This window comes from Oncorhynchus mykiss, chromosome 16 (genome assembly GCF_057628025.1).
Source record: "Oncorhynchus mykiss isolate SJ-2025 chromosome 16, ASM5762802v1, whole genome shotgun sequence".
NCBI lineage: Eukaryota > Metazoa > Chordata > Actinopteri > Salmoniformes > Salmonidae > Oncorhynchus > Oncorhynchus mykiss.
The window spans coordinates 63,201,221-63,221,846 of record NC_143037.1 but is presented as its reverse complement, the minus strand read 5'-3'; the positions used below and the strand labels follow the sequence as shown (position 1 = coordinate 63,221,846).

Here is a 20,626-nt window from a genome sequence, read left to right as displayed (position 1 = left end):
ACTAAACAGACAAGACACACCTAAACATTACAGAACAAGTTGGAAATCGCAAATTCAACAATGAGTGGTTTGGAAGGAATCAGTGGCACAGCGGTCTAAGGCACTGCTTCGGCAGTGCTAGAGGCGTCACTACAGACCCGGGTTCGATCACAGGCCGTATCATAACCGGCCATGATTGGGTGTCCCATAGGGCGGTGCACAATTGGCCTAGCATCGTCCGGGTTAAGGGACGGTCCCCAGATCCTCAATAAGTTCTACAGCTGCACCATCGAGAGCATCCTGACCGGTTGCATCACCGCCTGGTATTGCAACTGCTCGGTAAAGTGGATTATTTTGCTCTGCTCGGTAAGGGCAGTGCGTACAGCCCAGTACATCACTGGGGCCAAGCTTCCTGACATCCAGGAACTATATACTAGGCAATGTCAGAGGAAGGCCCAAACAATTGTCAAAGACTCCAGTCACCCAAGTCATAGACTGTTCTCTCTGCTACCGCACGGCAAGCGGTACCAGAGCGCCAAGTCGAGGACCAAAAGCCTCCTTAACAGATTCTACCCCGAAGTCATAAGACTGCTGAACAATTAATCAAGACTATTTTTTTCACCTTTATTTAACCAGGTAGGCCAGTTGAGAGCAAGTTCTCATTTACAACTGCGACCTGGCCAAGATAAGCAAATCAGTGCGACACAAACAACACAGAGTTACACATGGGATAAACAAACGAAGAGTCAATAACACAATAGAAAAATCTATATACAGTGTGTGCAAATGTAGTAATATTACGGATGTAAGGCAATAAATAGGCCATAGTGGCAAAATAATTACAATTTAGCAATTAAACACTGGCGTGTTAGATGTGCAGAAGATGAATATGCAAGTAGAGATACTGGGGTGCAAAGGAGCAAAAAAAAAAAAAAAACAATATGGGGATTAGGTAGTTGGGTGGGCTATTTACAGATGGGCTGTGTACAGGTGCAATGATCGGTAAGCTGCTCTGACAGCTGATACTTAAAGTTAGTGAGGGAGATATAAGACTCCAGCTACAGTGATGTTTGCAATTCGTTCCAGTCATTGGCAGCAGAGAACTGGAAGGAAAGGGTGCCAAAGGAGGAGTTGGATTTAGGGATGACCAGTGAAATATACCTGTTGGAGCGTGTGCTACGGGTGGGTGCTGCTATGGTGAAATGTATTTATATAGCCCTTCTTACATCAGCTGATATATCAAAGTGCTGTACAGAAACCCAGCCTAAAACCCCAAACAGCAAGCAATGCAGGTGTAGAAGCACGGTGGCTAGGAAAAACCTCACTAGAAAGGCCAAAACCTAGGAAGAAACCTAGAGAGGAACCAGGCTATGAGGGGTGGCCAGTCCTCTTCTGGCTTTGCCGGGTGGAGATTATAACAGAACATGGCCAAGATGTTCAAATGTTCATAAATGACCAGCATGGTCAAATAATAATAATCACAGTAGTTGTCGAGGGTGCAACAAGTCAGCACCTCAGGAGTAAATGTCAATTGGCTTTTCATAGCCGATCATTGAGAGTCTCTCTACTGCTCCTGCTGTCTCTAGAGAGTTGAAAACAGCAGGTCTGGGACAGGTAGCACGTCCGGTGAACAGGTCAGGGTTCCATAGCCACAGGGAGAACAGTTGAAACTGGAGCAGCAGCACGGCCAGGTGGACTGGGGACAGCAAGGAGTCATCATGCCAGGTAGTCCTGAGGCATGGATCTAGAGAAAGAAAGAGAGAAAGAGAGAATTAGAGAGAGCATACTTAAATTCACACAGGATACCAGATAAGACAGGAGAAACACTCCAGATATCAAAGACTTATAGATGACCTGGAGCTAGTGGGTTTGACGACGAATATGAAGCGAGGGCCAGCCAATGAGAGCGTACAGGTCACAGTGGTGGGTAGTATATGGGGCTTTGGGGACAAAATGGATGGCACTGAGATAGACTACATACAATTAGCTGAGTAGAGTGTTGGAGGCTATTTTGTAAATGACATCGTCGAAGTCAAGGATCGGTAGGATAGTCCGTTTTACGAGGGTATGTTTGGCAGCATGAGTGAAGGATGCTTTGTTGCGAAATAGGAAGCCGATTCTACATTTAATTTTTGGATGGGAGATGCTTAATGTGAGTCTGGAAGGAGAGTTTACAGTCTAACCAGACACCTAGGTATTTGTAGTTGTCCGAACGGCAGCGATCGGTTATTTACATTGACCCCTCCTCCACATTGTTTTTACACTGCTGCTACTCACTGTTTATTATCTATGCATGACTACATTTATTTTTAGATCTCGCTCCCCCATCAATGTGCCATTACTAGATTTGTTTATTTATATTTACTTAGTTTTAAATGTTAGTTTGTTTTTCCAATATCTCATTTGTTGTCAGGTTAAGGTTTCTTTAATTTTCAAATATCAGTTTAAGGGTCAGCCGTCTAAGGGTGCAACATTCAGCACACGAAGCCCAGACCTGCCTTCCTCCTGGGCAATTATATGTGAAACACATCTCACTGTCCTAGAAATACCTCGGACATGATGAAAACAGGGACAGATTTCCCCAGGGTGAAATTCCCCTTTTAAGAGTGTATTGCATGCCAATGCGGAGGTGTAGCTCTTTAGAGCCAGGTAGTAGCTCAAAGCAATGACTGCATCCCTGAGATCTCCTTGTTCACCATAAGCTTAGTGAGTGAGACGTCTTTGGTCTGATTCGTAGATGACCTGTCTATTAATAGTTTGGCACAACCAGAATCACACATTAAGGATGACATGTTGATGCCACTGAGCAACCCACTCAGAAAAATGAATGATTGGGTTTTACTGACACTGGTTTAAAGTTGTTGTGGAGGTGATGCCCTAGGTTCCAATGTCATCTAGAGCAGGGTTTCCCTAACTCGGTTCTGGGGCCCTCCCTGGGGGCACAATTCGTTTTTTTTGCCCTGGCACTACACAGCTGATTCAAATAACCAACTCATCATAAAGCTTGATTATTTGAATCAGCGCTCTAGTGCTAGGGGAAATCCTGACCTAGAGCATCAAAATACTTTTCCCTTCCAAGCCGTAATGGCCAACCTATCTGATTGTGGCGCCAGGAACCACATAACCTCATGAGAAACCCAGAAGAAGGTCAAGGTAATGGACTGGTGCTAAAGTCAAAGACAGTGTGACATGTCACAGTTATTAACAGGTGTTAGTCTTGCTACCATGGGTCCCGTGGGACCTTTTTATCAGTGTAGTGGGAATGTGAGCTGACGAAGGCAGTTGATGCTATCTGTAATGGATATAGTACTCCCAACCCAACCTTACTTCCATCCAGACAAGGCGTTATCTTGACATCCAGTGAAGACCTGTCCCAGACCTGTCCAAGGCAAGAGAGACATTTGATGAGATCCACTCAGTTCATATTGTTATGAAGGAGCAGCTCAACTGGTGTCTGCGGTTTTCTTGTACAACAAAACCAACAAAGAATAGCACCTGTAACGTCTCTCCTTCCACTCTTTTAGGTTGTTACTGAGCACAGACGTCAGTTCAACATCCATTTTTATTCACATTTGGTTAAGTTGTTAACTAACGTGAATTCAACGTGTAATCAACAAAACATTTCACCATGTCATTGGATTTATGTTAAAACTTGTGTGAAAAAAAGACGAGATTCCTTACTTTGATGACAATCAGTTTTCCACGTTGCTTCAGTGTCATTTCATTACATTTTATGGTTGAAATGATGGGGAAACAACATTGATTCAACCGTTTTTTTGCCCCGTGGGTTTTAGCCTGAGTGATCACAAACTAAACTTGAATCCCAAACTTTTTCTGGGGACCATCACAATCAAATCCAAGTCAAATAAATCAACAATCTAATGATGTGTAGCAGGACAAAAAGATAAGAAACTTTTTTTTCTGTAGAGAAAATCTGTGAAACAACACAGAACATGTTTTCCTTTTTCTTGGTTTTCCCCTTAGGTGATAGTTTTACAGGCAGTCATATGTTAATGATCGCACAGCTAAACAGGAGGGAGACACAGTTGGTGAGCAATGAGCATAGCTATGTCTACAGATCTACCTTACAGCACTTCATCACGTGTTTGTTTGGCTTTTCTCCAGAAATAATGGATAGATCGCAAAGATCTACTGTATATGATCTAGAAAAAAAACTTTGAACCATACTGAAGAACAGGTGTATGACTGTAATTGTATAATGTTTCAATGAGCAGATAGAACATACTGTAGGCTGGACTATTATCGAACGCGCCACAGAAATGTTTACACCATGTCTTGGTTACAAACCCCTGCCTTGCAACCCGAGTTTGATTGAATTTGGGCCAGAGGTAATGGAACTGTGGAAGATAAAACCATCCTCAACAGTTGAACTAGAATGATACCCTTTACCTACCACCATCCCCATCTACTGAATGGGATTGAACACACGCCAAATACTATCAGAAATGTTTAAAAACATATTTCCTAATGACCAGCTTACAGCTTACAGGGTTACATAACATCATCAGGCGCTGAGTGATCACGCTCATGTTTATGTTCAGTATGAGGATAGAGGCACACTGGCTCTGGCTCAAATGGTGCTCTACTGGTCAAGAGTACTGTACTATATGTGTCTTTTTGGAACACAAATACTTTATCAATGGCGACATATCACCTTGTGAGAGACTACAATTAAGCAGTGGGTGGTGGTGACGTATGGTGGATCCCGTATGGTGGGGGTGGAAGGCAGATTTAGTGGACAGCCCGGGATGTTTGAAGTACGAGATGACCCTGGATGTGAGCCGAGGCATCGAATTTTCCTCAGCTATTCCTATTCAGCGCTCAGAATACTGATTGCGGAACCCTGGTTTCCCTGGCAACAAGGCCTCCTCTAATATAGCAACCAGCGCACGTGTCAGAAGTCGTTTTTTTTCTTCTTCTAATTCCAACCACCCTTACTTTACTCCTGTCTTTTCAAACGGTTACATGCCTGTGTTGTTGAGAGGGGTCCAGCTATAAACCTCATCTCTCAGACCTCTCCCCCTCATCTCTCAGGTCCCTCACCTCTCAGGCATCTCCCAGGATCCTCCCCCTCACATAGCAGGTCCCTTCCCCTAATATATCAGGCCCCTCCCCCTAATATATCAGGCCCCTCCCTCTCATCGCTCAGGCCCCTCATCTCTCAGGGCCCTCTCATCTCCTGCTTATGTTTAAGTGACACGTGATATTCTGGAGTTCCCCTGATTGTCTATGCAATTAAAATATGGGTCAAAAGGGAAATAAAAGCACAATGGGCTATGCCATAATTTTTGTTGAACTAATGTGCAGTGTTTTAGCTTAAAATTGATGTGTAATCTGTTGATGCTTTGGATAGCAGATGTAACGTTAACAGAACTGAGGGAAAACAGTGCTTGGCAGGCGGGGGCGATGGAGACTGGGCACCGTTCATATGTTCATTGTGTTTTAGTTTTGGCCCAAAGTGTGTTGTCATTCGTTTGGACGCTATCCTCTCTGTGGTAAACAGAAAAAAAGCTTCTGCTTCCTTCCTGTCTCAGGCCTGGAAGTGACGTTTGTAACTACTGAGAGGGGCCTGAGAGTGGAGGTGGGAACTGACAGATGAAGTCTGCGGTTATAATCTCTTGGAGATGTTCACTCTTTCTCCAAGGCATTCCCCTCTGCTTTGAACATGTTTTATGAGCAGCAGAAATCCCTTTCTATCCACCTCTAATCAGCTGGTTTGGCGTGCCGTTCTGTAATGTCAAGCAGGCAAGCACCCCAGGACAAAGAAGTAATTGAGGTTAAGTTGGAAAATCACATTGCTGGAGCCTATTATCTACTAAATAGAGGCCTGAAGCCATGATTATTGTCATTACTGTCATTGTGTTCCCGTCGGTGCCCCAAATGCCATCACTCACTTCCTGGGGCCAGTCATTGCATGGGGACAACAGTAAAGGATTTTCAGTGTTGAACATTTGCACAGAGATGTCTTTAGGCCAGCTAATTGCCATGTAAGATTGTACAATATTGTGCAATGTGGTGCAGACCAGATTCCTTGCTTGTGGAGTTGAAAATGTGAGCTTAAAAGAAGATAAAACCGTTGGAAAGGAACCTTTTACCATAAATATCTACACAGTGCCATCTGTTGGCTGGCTTCAGCAGTATACTAAACTCCTTAATAAAATGTATGCATCATCTGATGAGATTAGATCGGAGCAGGAAGAATTTGTGTCACCAATTCATAGGACAAGTGTTTAGCATTAAATTTGGTTATGTAACCCTACTCCTAAAATGCACTACTTTTGACATCACAGACTACAGGTTGTGGCAGTGGCAGGTGGATGGGGACCAGCCTAGGAGTGCATCATCTAGGGACTCGCTGCTATGCTGCCTGGCTAACTGTAACTTTATACTGTACCACTAGACACATACACAGATCGATGTCCTCTCCCCCCACTCAGTCAGTCATGAGAGGAGAGAAAAAGGGTGAGTCTGCATATTCTAGTCTGAAGCAACTCACAATGGGACTGAGAGACCGTAAAAAGTTCTCATCCATTTTATTAATGTTCTATTTCAAGCCATATTCCAGTCACAGCCTGCATGATTTTTTTCACAGTATCACTTCAAAAGGGACTGGGCAAGAGAATGCAGACACTAAGTGATATTTCGACAAGCATTCCCTTGGTTGTCAACTTCAGAAATATAAAATCCTTAGAGGCGGAACAGACAACTGCAGTAATGGAGTGCTGTAGCCTGATCTATCCAGCCCCTGATCTATCCAGCCCCTGATCTTTCCAGTCAGAAATGCTTACATTCTGACAGGCCAATGTAATGGCCCATTATACACTGAACAAAAATATAAACACAACATGCATCAATTTCAAAGATTTTACTGAGTTACAGTTCATATAAGCATCTGGTGGTCACAGATACCTTAAAAAAAGTTGGGGGCATGGATCAGAAAACCAGTCAGTATGTGGTGTGACCACCATTTGCTTCATGCAGCGCGACACATCTTCTTCACATAGAGTTGATCAGGCTGTTGATTGTGGCCTGTAGAATGTTGTCCCATTCCTCTTTACTTGCTGTGCGAATTTGCTGGATAATGTCAGGAACTGGAACACGCTGTCGTACACGTCGAGCCAGAGCATCCCAAACATGTCTGGTGAGTATGCAGGCCATAGAAGAAGTGGTACATTTTCAGCTTCCAGGAATTGTGTACAGATCCTTGCGACATGGGGCCATGCGTTATCATGCTGAAATATGAGGTGATAGCGGCGGATGAATAGAACGACAATGGGCCTCAGGATCTCGTCACGGAATCTCTGTGCATTCAAATTTCCATCGACAAATGCAATTGTGTTCTTTGTCCGTAGCTTATGCCTGCCCATACCATAACCCCAACTCTACCTTGGGGCACTCTGTTCACAACGTTGACATCAGCAAAGCGCTCTGCCACACGACGCCATACACGCTGTCTGCCATCTGCCTGGTACAGTTGAAACTAGAGTTAATCTGTGAAGAGCACACTTCTCCAGCGAGCCAGTGGCCACTGAAGGTGAGCATTTGCCCACTGATGTCTGTTACGATGCCAAACTGCAGTCAGGTCAAGACCCAGATGAGGATGACGAGCACACAAATTAGCTTCCCTGTGATGATTTCTGACAGTTTGTGCAAACCCATAGTTCCATCAGCTGTCCTGGTGGCTGATCTCAGACGATTCTGCAGGTGAAGAAGCCGGATGTGGGAGGTCCTGGGCTGGCGTGGTTACACGCGGTCTGGGGCTGTGAGGCCAGTTGGGCGTACTGCCAAATTATCTAAAACGACGCTGGAGGCGACTTATGGTAGAGAAATTAACATTAAATTATCTGGCAACAGCTCTGGTGGACATTCCTGCAGTCAGCATGCCAATTGCATATTCCCTCAACACTTTAGAGTGGCATTTTATTGTCCCCCAGCACAAGGTGCCCCTATGCCCCTGTGTTATGATCATGCAGGATATAATTGGTAACATTGGAAAGAAAACACTTTGAAGTTTGTAGAAATGTTAAAATAATGAAGGAGAATATAACACAAAAGATATGATAGGAGAAAATCCAAAGAAAAACCAACCGGAATTATTTTTTTGAGAGAAAGACCATCCTCTTAGAAATGCAAGAGAAAGGTCATATTGTAAATTAGCTCCCTTGATGCAATTCCCACGGCTTCCACATGGTGACAGCAGTCTATGTCCAAGGCTTGTAACTTCAACAACGAATAAGAAATAACAGTTTTAGTAGGACAGTCTTGGAAATCCGTGTTTGCGCACGCCATGAAGAAATTCGCACCTGCTAAAATCGGTTTCATATTGAACATACTTCTTTCCGAAATAAATATTATAGTTTGATTACATTTGAGGCTATCTGAGGAGTAAATAGAAACATATTTTGACTTGTTGAAACAAAGTTTAGGGGTAGATTTTCGGATTTCTTTCTCTGCAAGTTGAACGAGTGGATTACTCAAAAGATGGTGCCAACTAAACTTACTTTTTGGGATATAAAGAAGGATTTCATCTAACAAAACGACACCACATGTTACAGCTGGGACCCTTTGGATGACAAATCAGAGGAATATTTTCAAAGAGAGAATATTTCATCTTTATATGTGAATGTCTGAAACCTGTGCCGGTGGAAAAATATTTTGATGTGGGGCGCCGTCCTCAAACAATCGCATGGCATGTTTTTGCTGTAATAGCTACTGTAAATCGGACAGTGAAGTTAGATTAAGAATTTAAGCTTTCATCCGATATAAGACACTTATATACCTAAATGTTTAAAATCCATAATACTTATTAGAATTTATTTGAGTTGCGCGTCCTCCAGTTTCACTGAAAGTTGTCCCGCTAGAGGGACACCGATCCTTATTAATCAGCTTCTTGATATGCCACACTTGTCAGGTGGATGGATTATCTTGGCAAAGGAGAAATGCTCAATAACAGGGATGAAAACAAATTTGTGCACAACATTTTCGAGAAATACACTTTTTGTACGTATAGAACATTTCTGGGATCTTTTATTTCAGCTCATGAAACATGGGAGCAACACTTACATGTTGCGTTTATATTTTTGTTCAGTGTATTTTGAATGAGAAGAGATACACAGATCCAATGGCTTTGAGTATGTGCTGGATGTCAAAGTACATGTTTACCAGCAAGAAAGAAAGACCCTTAGGTAAGACCCTTCATCGGGGTCATCATATTATGAGAGATGGCTAAAAAGGGAAAAACAACAACCACATCAGCATGAGATAATAAAAGTAGATAAGTGAGTGGACTGGAAGACGTTTCTTTAGATGCACACAAGATTAGTTGAATTTCGAAGTGGCCAACCTCTGTAGTCCAGCTAATAAGCTTGTGTGTGCCTCAGATATCGTCTGAGTAATGATTAACAATGGGTAAATACAGACGCTGTGTGTGCATGTTTGAACATATGTGTGCGTGTGCGTGGTTAACCCTCAGTGATATGACCATAGCACAGATATGTGCTGGTGAGAGGAGAGGCACTCTTCTGGATGCTGTTTCTGCTAATACAGTATATGTGGTGGGTAAATTCCTCAAGAGGAACAATGAATGGTCACTCTGCAGGGTGTGTTCTACCAAGCCCTGGGTATAGTGTGCATCCCCTGTAAGTATACCTATAGAACTAACTGCTGCTGGGTATCTAATGCTGTCTTAAACAGATGGATGAGTACAATAACTAGGGGAGTAGTAGTAAAATGTGTTAATTTGCTCGGCACATATTTATCAGAATATACATGTTATTTTTTCCACAAATTAACTAGTAAAATCTGATGTATACTGCATTTAAAGGATAATGGATATAATTAATCTTTCTTTGATTAAATTATATATGGCTACAGTAACATTAAGAGAAGGCTGGTATAAGCTTGGTTTATGCTTTGCATGAATGATTATATACTTCATTTGTTTCCAATGGCGAAACCCTAATAATACCAAAACCTCCTCTAGCCTACATTGTTACCTTCCTCATCTTCTGGAGTCCAGCGCCTTCTACCTGACGGTCATCTATGTATTTACATTTTTTTTAACCTTTATTTAACTAGGCAAGTCAGTTAAGAACAAATTCTTATTGACAATGACGGCCTACCGGGGAACAGTGGGTTAACTGCCTTGTTCAGAGGCAGAACGACAGATTTTTACCTTGTCAGCGCGGGGATTCGATCCAGCAACCTTTCGGTTACTGGCTGAACGCTCTAACCACCTGCCGCCCCAAACCAGTGACCTATGGAACTGCCGCCCCAAACCAGCAACCTAATATCTGTAGCTGAAGTAAAATAAGCTACATTATTGAGGGTGATGTCACCATGGACATTTGTTATGGATACTGCTGTAATGGTGTCCTCACATTCTTTACCCACATGCAAAAGGCATTTAAAACATGTTAGCTACTGTTTAAAAAATATAGTATTAAATGTGCTTATATTTATTTTTCAAATGGGCTATAATATATTTTTTCTTTTAAACCACACATTTTGGATGGATATCACAATACATTTGACATTTAAATGGATTAGTAAAGGAAGTAAATTATATTTTATTTATTAATTTCATCTGACAATGTTGTCTAATGCAGTGTAAACTTCTGACCCCCGTAAAGCCTTTGATGTGACTTGATAGAACCAGTGACTCCATTACAGAAGTATGTGATTGTAGGTTTTGTTGCAACGCTCCAACTCTTTTAAAAAAAATATATATTTCACCTTTATTTAACCAGGTAGGCTAGTTGAGAACAAGTTCTCATTTGCAACTGCGACCTGGCCAAGATAAAGCATAGCAGTGTGAACAGACAACACATATGGAGTAAACAATTAACAAGTCAATAACACAATAGAAAAAAAAAGGGTGAGTCTATATACAATGTGTGCAAAAGGCATGAGGAGGTAGGCGAATAATTACAATTTTGCAGATTAACACTGGAGTGATAAATTATCAGATGGTCATGTACAGGTAGAGATATTGGTGTGCAAAAGAGCAGAAAAGTAAATAAATAAAAACAGTATGGGAATGTGGTAGGTGAAAATGGGTGGGCTATTTACCAATAGACTATGTACAGCTGCAGCGATCGGTTAGCTGCTCAGATAGCTGATGTTTGAAATTGGTGAGGGAGATAAAAGTCTCCAACTTCAGCGATTTTTGCAGTTCGTTCCAGTCACAGGCAGCAGAGTACTGAAACGAAAGGCGGCCAAATGAGGTGTTGGCTTTAGGGATGATCAGTGAGATACACCTGCTGGAGCGAGTGCTACGGATGGGTGTTGCCATCGTGACCAGTGAACTGAGATAAGGCGGAGCTTTACCTAGCAAGGACTTGTAGATGACCTGGAGCCAGTGGGTCTGGCGACGAATATGTAGCGAGGGCCAGCCGACTAGAGCATACAAGTCGCAGTGGTGGGTGGTATAAGGTGCTTTAGTGACAAAACGGATGGCACTGTGATAGACTGCATCCAGTTTGCTGAGTAGAGTGTTGGAAGCCATTTTGTAGATGACATCGCCGAAGTCGAGGATCGGTAGGATAGTCAGTTTTACTAGGGTAAGCTTGGCGGCGTGAGTGAAGGAGGCTTTGTTGCGGAATAGAAAGCCGACTCTTGATTTGATTTTCGATTGGAGATGTTTGATATGAGTCTGGAAGGAGAGTTTGCAGTCTAGCCAGACACCTAGGTACTTTTGACCACTGTACTGTCCCATTATTGATGTCTTCAAAACATGCCAATATATGACAGGCTTACTGCTTAGCTATTGATTTTGTGGTGTACCATCAGTTACAAAACAAGCCTTTCTAACAACTCAGATGTTGTCAGAGACAAGTTATTGCATTCTGTCTGTCACTATGGAATTGTTTGTGGACACTGACATTTGAGTCATTCAGCTGAAAATCTCTTCAAAGCAGACGTCATATACTGTATGTATGGAAAAATCGAATAGCTTCTTATCAGTATAATACCCTTTTTTTAGGTACAATAATACGGCCTATTTATTTAAAGTTTCCCTGATTTTGAGGCTACAGAGAGAACAATGTTAGCCTGGATGCAAGACAGACTTTCTCAGCCTGGTAACTCTGGTATAGAAACTGTTTGGCATTGTTTCATTAATGAGTGCTGTTTCTACGGAACACAGCCTATTTGAATGATTGGGTCACCTTTTCAATAGTAACCATGGTCAATGTCAGGCATTGCTAACTCCACTCATAGACTCAGAGGATGATGATTGGACAGGTCATATTCTAATTGAGTGGAATATTCTAACTGAACAGACATCTCAGGCTGGCATCTAGGCTAGCACAATGTAACATTAATGACAACATAAATTTAGCTAATCCTGGAGTAAACTTTATTTCATGATAGACAATTTGTAAACAATTTGTTTACACAGCTATACATACAGTGGGGCAAAAAAAGTATTTAGTCAGCCACCAATTGTGCAAGTTCTACCACTTAAAAAGATAAGAGAGGCCTGTAATTGTCATCATAGGTACACTTCAACTATGACAGACAAAATGAGAAAAAAAATCCAGAAAATCACATTGTAGGATTTTTAATGAATTTATTTGCAAATTATGGTGGAAAATAAGTATTTGGTCACCTACAAACAAGCAAGATTTCTGGCTCTCACAGACCTGTAACTTCTTCTTTAAGAGGCTCCTCTGTCCTCCACTCGTTACCTGTATTAATGGCACCTGTTTGAACTTGTTATCAGTATAAAAGACACCTGTCCACAACCTCAAACAGTCACACTCCAAACTCCACTATGGCCAAGACCAAAGAGCTGTCAAAGGACACCAGAAACAAAAAGGTAGACCTGCACCAGGCTGGGAAGACTGAATCTGCAATAGGTAAGCAGCTTGGTTTGAAGAAATCAACTGTGGGAGCAATTATTAGGAAATGGAAGACATACAAGACCACTGATAATCTCCCTAGATCTGGGGCGCCACGCAAGATCTCACCCCGTGGGATCAAAATGGTCACAAGAACGGTGAGCTAAAATCCCAGAGCCACACAGGGGGACCTAGTGAATGTCCTGCAGAGAGCTGGGACCAAAGTAACAAAGCCTACCATCAGTAACACACTACGCCGCCAGGGACTCAAATCCTGCAGTGCCAGACGTGTCCCCCTGCTTAAGCCAGTACATGTCCAGGCCCGTCTGAAGTTTGCTAGAGAGCATTTGGATGGTCCAGAAGAAGATTGGGAGAATGTCATATGGTCAGATGAAACCAAAACATAACTTTTTGGTAAAAACTCAACTCGTCGTGTTTGGAGGACAAAGAATGCTGAGTTGCATCCAAAGAAAACCATACCTACTGTGAAGCATGGAGGTGGAAACATCATGCTTTGGGGCTGTTTTTCTGCAAAGGGACCAGGACGACTGATCCGTGTAAAGGAAAGAATGAATGGGGCCATGTATCGTGAGATTTTGAGTAAAAACCTCTTTCCATCAGCAAGGGCATTGAAGATGAAACGTGGCTGGGTCTTTCAGCATGACAATGACCCCAAACACACCGCCCGGGTGTATTTCAAGGTCCTGGAGTGGCCTAGCCAGTCTCCAGATCTCAACCTCATAGAAAATCTTTGGAGGGAGTTGAATGTCCGTGTTGCCCAGCAACAGCCCCAAAACATCCCTGCTCTAGAGGAGATCTGCATGGAGGAATGGGCCAAAATACCAGCAACAGTGTGTGAAAACCTTGTGAAGACTTACAGAAAACTTTTGACCTCTGTCATTGCCAACAAAGGGTATATAACAAAGTATTGAGATAAACTTTTGTTATTGACCAAATACTTATTTTCCACCACAATTTGCAAATAAATTCATTAAAAATCCTACAATGTGATTTTCTGGATTTTTTTTTCTTCCATTTTGTCTGTCATAGTTGAAGCATACCTATGATAAAAATTACAGGCCTCTCTCATCTTTTTAAGTGGTAGAACTTGCACAATTGGTGGCTGACTAAATACTTTTTTGCCCCACTGTACTTGTTGATGAAATGTTGAGGTTATATTATTTCTTCTTTTCAGGCTTCTGAACTTTGTCTAGACCCTGGATGTACTTGCGGGGAATTTGGTACTTATCAGAAAAATAAAGTGCGGGAAAGCCTTAGAAATGATGCACATAAACACCTGTTAAATCAAGAGTTGGTATTAAGACAGTCTTGTCATGTGGTTACCAATAGGAAATGTTTGCGAACCTACAGTAGCAGCAGTTTGCCGACTTGCTGGACCCGGTTTCCTTGTATCTGGACCAGGACACGGTCCTTTGAGGCAGGGACGGAGTTCAGGGCTGAGCTGGCGTGGACACTGTGCTGCAGGGCTAACGATACGGCCATGGGGTCCACACCATACACCTCCAGGTTCTTTATCATGGTCACCTACAGAGTAGGGAGGAACATATATTTTATTAATCACAAAGATTGAGGAGTGCTGATTTAAAACAAGAAAGATTGTAAAGATGTTGTCAAGGCAGTACCTTCTTGTTGGAGTTCCTGAAGGCCACAGAGATGTCTATGGGCTCAATGTGGCCCTTCTTTACTACGGGTGGCTGGCCAGGGAAGACCAGCTGGTGGCAGTGCTGCATTTTGTCTAGCGTCCTGTGGACACAAGATGACGCTGTGATGCATCATGACTTTACATTATACATTTTAGTCATTTAGCTCTTATCCAGTAGTAAGTGCATACATTTTTCGTGCTTTTTTCGCACTGGTCACATTGAAGCTGTTCTGGTGGCTCGTGATGGCCCAACGCCCTATTAAGACACTTTATGTTGGTGTTCCCTTTAAAATGGCAGTTACAGTGCATTCATAAAGCATTCAGACCCCTTTACTTTTTCCACATTTTGTTACGTTACAGCCTTATTCTAAACATTTTTTTTTACCCCTTCAATCAACACACCCTGTAATGACAAAGCAAAAACAGTTTTTTAGAAATTATAATTTTGCACGCCCAATTTTTCAGTTTTTGATTTGTTAAAAAAGTTTGAAATATCCAATAAATGTTGTTCCACTTCATGATTGTGTCCCACTTGTTGTTGATTCTTCACAAAAAAATACAGTTTTATATCTTTATGTTTGAAGCCTGAAATGTGGCAAAAGGTCGCAAAGTTCAAGAGGGCCGAATACTTTCGCAAGGCACTGTATGTATATATATATATATATATATATATATATATATATATATATATATATATATATATATATATATGCTACGTTGAGGTTTTTCTTTTATTATTTTAGGCTATATGGTAGTAGTGCATTAGCCTAAACTTTTAGGGATTAACTGCACACGCGGCAAATAGCTTACATGCCAAATGCTTTTGGGAACGGGCAGAAAAAGTAAACGTCAATCCACGGAAACAAAAAGGACAATGTCTGAGTTTAATTCAATAAAAGAAGCGCCGTGAATTGGAGAGTTGAAAATAAAGAGAAGGGAGGGCCAAAAAAGTAATATTTGTGAAGTGGTAAAAGAGGAATATAGCAGTCCCGGCTACGTTATGTGTGATGATTGTGAGGCGGTATAGCCTACAAATTCGACAGTCACAAGACGGGGACTTAATAGGCCTGTCAAGGGAACTGTAGCCTACTGTTCAGATGGGTTAAATGGAAACTGAAATCTGGACACTGACTGTATGTCTATAACCTCTCACATAGCCTTAATATTAACTCCTTCAAATGTAGGCTACATTTTGACTTGGGGAAAAAGAGTGGAGAAATATGATTTCTTTCTTTCAGCATCTTGAGAGAATGCAAATGTGCAGTTAGATACCGTCTGTAGAGGTGCTATCTTTATCAGCACCATAAAAGCTGATAGTATTTTAATCACATCAAATATGCATCCAAGCAGAATTGGGTTTATTTAATCTTCTAGGGCAACATATAATGACAGAAGAGAAGCTGCATGTATCTAATTATAGACAAGTTGACTAACAAATAGCCTACCAAAATATCTGAAATTATAAACAGAAACATATCATTGGACATGGTGGCAGTGCACCAGTGCCCACTGCCATGGGAGCCCTGGCAACAAACAACCACAACGTTATGAGCAAGAATATGAAGCCTGCCATTGTCAATGTGTTTACAGTATGTCAATGTGTTCATTACAGACAGCGGTAACAGCTAATCATGACTGCAAATGGATTCAGTCAATCAACTTACCTGTTGCTAACAACTTTAACAGCACAGAAGTCCCCCTTCTTCACCTCTGGGAGACCACTTGGAGGCACCACCACTCCAGGCAGCATGAGATCTGTGGAGAAGCGGATCTCATGAGAGTTTCAGAATACATGTGAATGACTGATACATTGATTAATATCAATCCAGGTTTTATGTAAGACAAATAACCTTACCTGCCCCTCCAGCCAGCTTCTGTAACACTGGAGGCCATGTTGTGAATGCTGGCAAAACGGGGACATTGGAAAACAACAGTAGTCAAGATTTCTATTTTTTTCCTGAGTTGTATGGTCAGTGCATCTCTGCCACTTGAGACATTTGGACTGTATCCCTTTTTTTTTTACCTTTATTTAACTAGGCAAGTCAGTTAAGAACAAATTCTTATTTTCAATGGCGGCCTAGGAACAGTGGGTTAACTGCCTGTTAAGGCGCAGAATGACAGATTTGTACCTTGTCAGCTCGGGGGTTTGAACTTGCAACCTTCCGGTTACTAGTCCAACACTCTAACCACTAGGCTACCCTGCCGCCCCACCCTACCTGTGGGATATACATGTTGACTGTAACGCTTCCTGTGGGATAGACATGTTGACTGTAACCCTTCCTGTGGGATAGACATGTTGACTTTAACCCTACCTGTGGGATAGACATGTTGACTGTAACCCTACCTGTGGGATAGACATGTTGACTGTAACCCTTCCTGTGGGATAGACATGTTGACTTTAACCCTACCTGTGGGATAGACATGTTGACTGTAACGCTTCCTGTGGGATAGACATGTTGACTGTAACCCTTCCTGTGGGATAGACATGTTGACTTTAACCCTACCTGTGGGATAGACATGTTGACTGTAACCCTTCCTGTGAGATAGACATGTTGACTGTAACCCTTCCTGTGAGATAGACACGTTTCTCCAGCTCAAACAACACTGGGTTCTTATGAAGCACGTAGAGGGTGACTGCATCTCCCTTGTGGGCATAGATCTTCACTACATTCAGCTCCTCTTTGTTTGGGACCAACTCGGACAGTTCCTGCACAGAGAGGGAAAGGCTGTGGATATGTCAGCTTTCAGCTTCCTCCTAAGGTGGGTAGAGTGTCAATATGAAATATTGTTGTAATCTATGTGAAAAGGTTTTCAGGAAATGTTGTGATGCTTCATTCCACAAAAATCCTAAGTGAATTATAAGCACCATGTACATCTTTAGTTGTTTGTGAGTGTGACTCTAGAAAATTGAACAGGGGTTATTCCATTTGATTTCAATCACTTTTTGACCTCACCCTTGACATTTGAATGGAACTTTCCATACATATTTGCCCATGTTAGAAGTGGTCAGAAAGTGACTTTTTGGACCTGAATGCAAAAACGTTCAGGAGATTTGTGCCGAAAGTTTACCCATTTTGCATACCACACCATACCATGAGACATACATGTCTTCATCACTGGAAAATACGAACGGTTGAGTTTGATATCAGGGTGGGTGTCATTTCAATCATAGAAATGTAATTAATAGAATGATCCTATCCTTCAGACCACTGCAATTTAGAAATTGTAATTTAATTACTACCACAGATGGCCGTTGGTCCACCCATCGTTGAATGTCAACTTAAATGGGAATGTCTATTCTATTATCAATATTTCTATGATTTCAATAGGTTTCCTATGGAAGATTGACAGTGTACTTTAAAAGAACTGATATTCCCATTCAAGTCAATATTATCTGATGTGTAGACATCCAACCATCTTTGTGTACCATTTGATTCCCATTTTAGTACATTTAACACCCACCTTGTGTTAAGAGCATGCTGTCTCAATCATAATGAATCATAGTGGCCAAAAAGCTGTATTAGCATGGGAGGTATCATTGAGTGCTTCCACCATTTTAATGTAGTCAACAGGTATGACTTCCAACTTCATTGGCTGATCTCTCCTGGTGACCCTGTTGGAGTCATGAAAATGGACTACGTCAAATGGAGATGTGCCTCAATGGCACTGCCCATGCTGTCACAAACACAAAGCCGAGTCCTCTTATCTATCTCTATGGTTTCAACCGATGGCGGCCAAAACTCAAACACTTCGGATGATATAAAATAGGGTCTAATGCTGTGTTCAAAATAACTGGGGGCTCGGAACTCTCTGACTTAAGTGCATTAAAAACAACTTGGACCTCGAAGAAAAGAGAGCCGACTGGGGAAAAAATCTATTTGAAGAGTCATCCAACTCGGAATTCGGGCCTCTTTCTAGAGCTCCTACTTTCTGACCTGAAGATCACTAATGTCATGATTTGACCTGGTAATGTTCAGAGTTCCCAGTTGTTTTAACGCCACATAAACTACAACATAGGCGAAAATTGAAAATAATCTGAGTTTATGCATTTTTTGATAATTTAAGTTAAAGATACAAAAACAATTTAAAGTTATAGAAATGATCAAATAGTTTGAAAAAATTCTTGTAAGCTTTAAAATTATATAAAACTCGACCGTTATTCTTTTCCACTGATGAAGACATGGATGCCTCATGGTATGGTGGAGTATGCAAAAATGGCCAACTTTAGGCACCTCCTTTCCTCCGTTCAAATTAAAAAGGGGTGCGGTCAAAAAGTGATTGAAATCAAATGGAACGTCCTACAGGTCTCAGTCACAATCTAGCATATATGAAATTGCATGTCTTTTCCAGACTCCTCTCACTCTGGCTGTCTGGGTACCTTTCTAGCTACCAAAGAGGCTGGATGCCTGTTGAGTTGAGCGGCGAATAGAAAATATCGTGTGTAATTGCTGCCTATTCTTTGGGTGCTGAAATGTGTCGTTTTTTTCCATTAAAACGTCGGAGCTCCAGTCGGCCCACCACACTACTCGTCGTCGCTCAACTCCATTGTAAATCGTTGAGTTTAATGTGGAACGAGTGACTCCTCGCCTATCGGAGCGTTTAATCACTGTGTTGGACTTCGCAAACATACTGAAAACGTCACCGTCGTCAACTCAAGTTCTTACTCCTAAAATGTATTCGATTATATTTACTCGCTAAGTTTAAACCCACACTTCGCAAGTTCTTAAAAAAAAAAAACATTCAGCACGAAAATGGACAGCAGCTATTTTGGTGCATCACAAACTACGTCCGGAAGGATTCTGCCAATTGCCGTAAATTCAGTCCTATGAGATGCCTTAAAGGCCCAGTGCAGTCAAACACGTGATTTTACTGTGCTTTATATATATCCCGACTATGAGGTTGAAATAACACTGGGAAATTATGAAAATGCACTTTTAGTCAAAGAGCTGTTTGAAAATATTGTTTGCCCTCTTCTCTGCCAATAACTCGTTTTTAGGTTACAAATCCCTATCATTAGGCTCCTCCAATTAGGCCCCTCTCTCAGACCACTCCCAGACAGTCCTAGCAAAATTATTGCTTGAGAAATTACATTTAGCTAAGAGGCTGTTTTTGATAATTTGACAATTTTAATGATTTCATTAATTTGTTACACATAATAAATTATTTGATATTGAGATAAAAACCTCCGCATTGGACCTTTATGCACAATGTCCATCTGATGCAGATGTTTCGCTGTGTCTAGTCCCCATTTTCTGTACTTGAGGCACTTGCTTCGCTTTCAACTTGCTAAAAGATAGCTAGTTGGAGTCTGTGTGTACTTCTGTTGGTACCACCGCAAGGTAAAGCAATGCAGGACAATAAATATTGAATGCATGCCGTACAGAGAATGCACCACAACCTAGTACGGCACCGCCAAAGTAGCGTTGCGGACTTCTCCATTGAAAATGAATGACCTCCGTGGAACAGAAAGAGCTCGATGCATCTGGTGGATATGAGGCGGTAAACGCTTCGAACACAATTAGTACGCAGCATCTGGATATGTATGCAACAAAAGTTCAACATTCATCTTCTGCAACCATTGCTGTCAAACCGTCTACGCATACCGTTTGACGCATACGTTCGATAAATCCAATGTATGCACTGCACCTGCAACGCAATGTCGCAAGGCAAACGCAGCGTTTCATTGGAAATTAATGTAATTCTGCTGTACCAAAATATCAAAAGCTGTCGGTGTGTCCGAAGCGTGAAGGTCCTTTAAACTGAATTTTGACTGCACTGGCCCTTTAAAATATCCAATCTGTGGGAAGATCTCAAATGTAAATGTATCGCATCATCCTCGCGTCCTCTCTTCTCTTTCTCGAAACCCATTGGAGGAGACGATCAGAGAGGAGGGACTTCTGGCTTTCTTGTCCAATGGGTTTTGAGAAGGTTACGCGGAGAGAAGGCGCAAGTAGGTAGAAATTGAGATCTTCCGGAGATTCGAGTCTCGAGCGAGTTAAACTTGTGAGGTCATTATGACAGACAGTAGCGAGAGTGGGGAAAAAACAAACAAGATACAACCTGAAAGTCGTGTCGACTGAGACGTTCGATACTGAAGTCTGAAGATTTTATTCAGTGGGAG

At 41.8% G+C, this 20,626-nt stretch overlaps 1 protein-coding gene across 1 annotated transcript; it reads right to left on the bottom strand.

The window, feature by feature from the left end:
* Nucleotides 1-582: 582 nt before the first annotated feature.
* On the bottom strand, nucleotides 583-19,311 carry LOC110492467 (eukaryotic translation initiation factor 2D). The gene is made up of 7 exons (XM_036947469.2): nucleotides 18,884-19,311; nucleotides 16,361-17,212; nucleotides 16,170-16,260; nucleotides 14,486-14,606; nucleotides 14,212-14,387; nucleotides 3,307-3,358; nucleotides 583-1,723 (listed from the first exon to the last, which is right to left on the bottom strand). The coding sequence occupies exons 3-6, from the start codon at nucleotides 16,253-16,255 to the stop codon at nucleotides 3,325-3,327; spliced, it is 417 nt and encodes a 138-aa protein (XP_036803364.1). The 5' UTR covers nucleotides 16,256-16,260; nucleotides 16,361-17,212; nucleotides 18,884-19,311; the 3' UTR covers nucleotides 583-1,723; nucleotides 3,307-3,324.
* Nucleotides 19,312-20,626: the final 1,315 nt, after the last annotated feature.

Excerpts from the sequence above, each read along its gene's own strand:
- LOC110492467 (XM_036947469.2), bottom strand. The coding sequence starts at position 16,255 with ATGCTGCCTGGAGTGGTGGTGCCTCCAAGTGGTCTCCCAGAGGTGAAG. Across the intron at positions 14,388-14,485 it reads TCAGGAACTCCAACAAGAAG|GTGACCATGATAAAGAACCT; the intron begins GTACTGCCTTGA and ends CCTACTCTGTAG. Across the intron at positions 3,359-14,211 it reads GTCGGCAAACTGCTGCTACT|GTCTGGGACAGGTCTTCACT; the intron begins GTAGGTTCGCAA and ends TGCCTTGGACAG.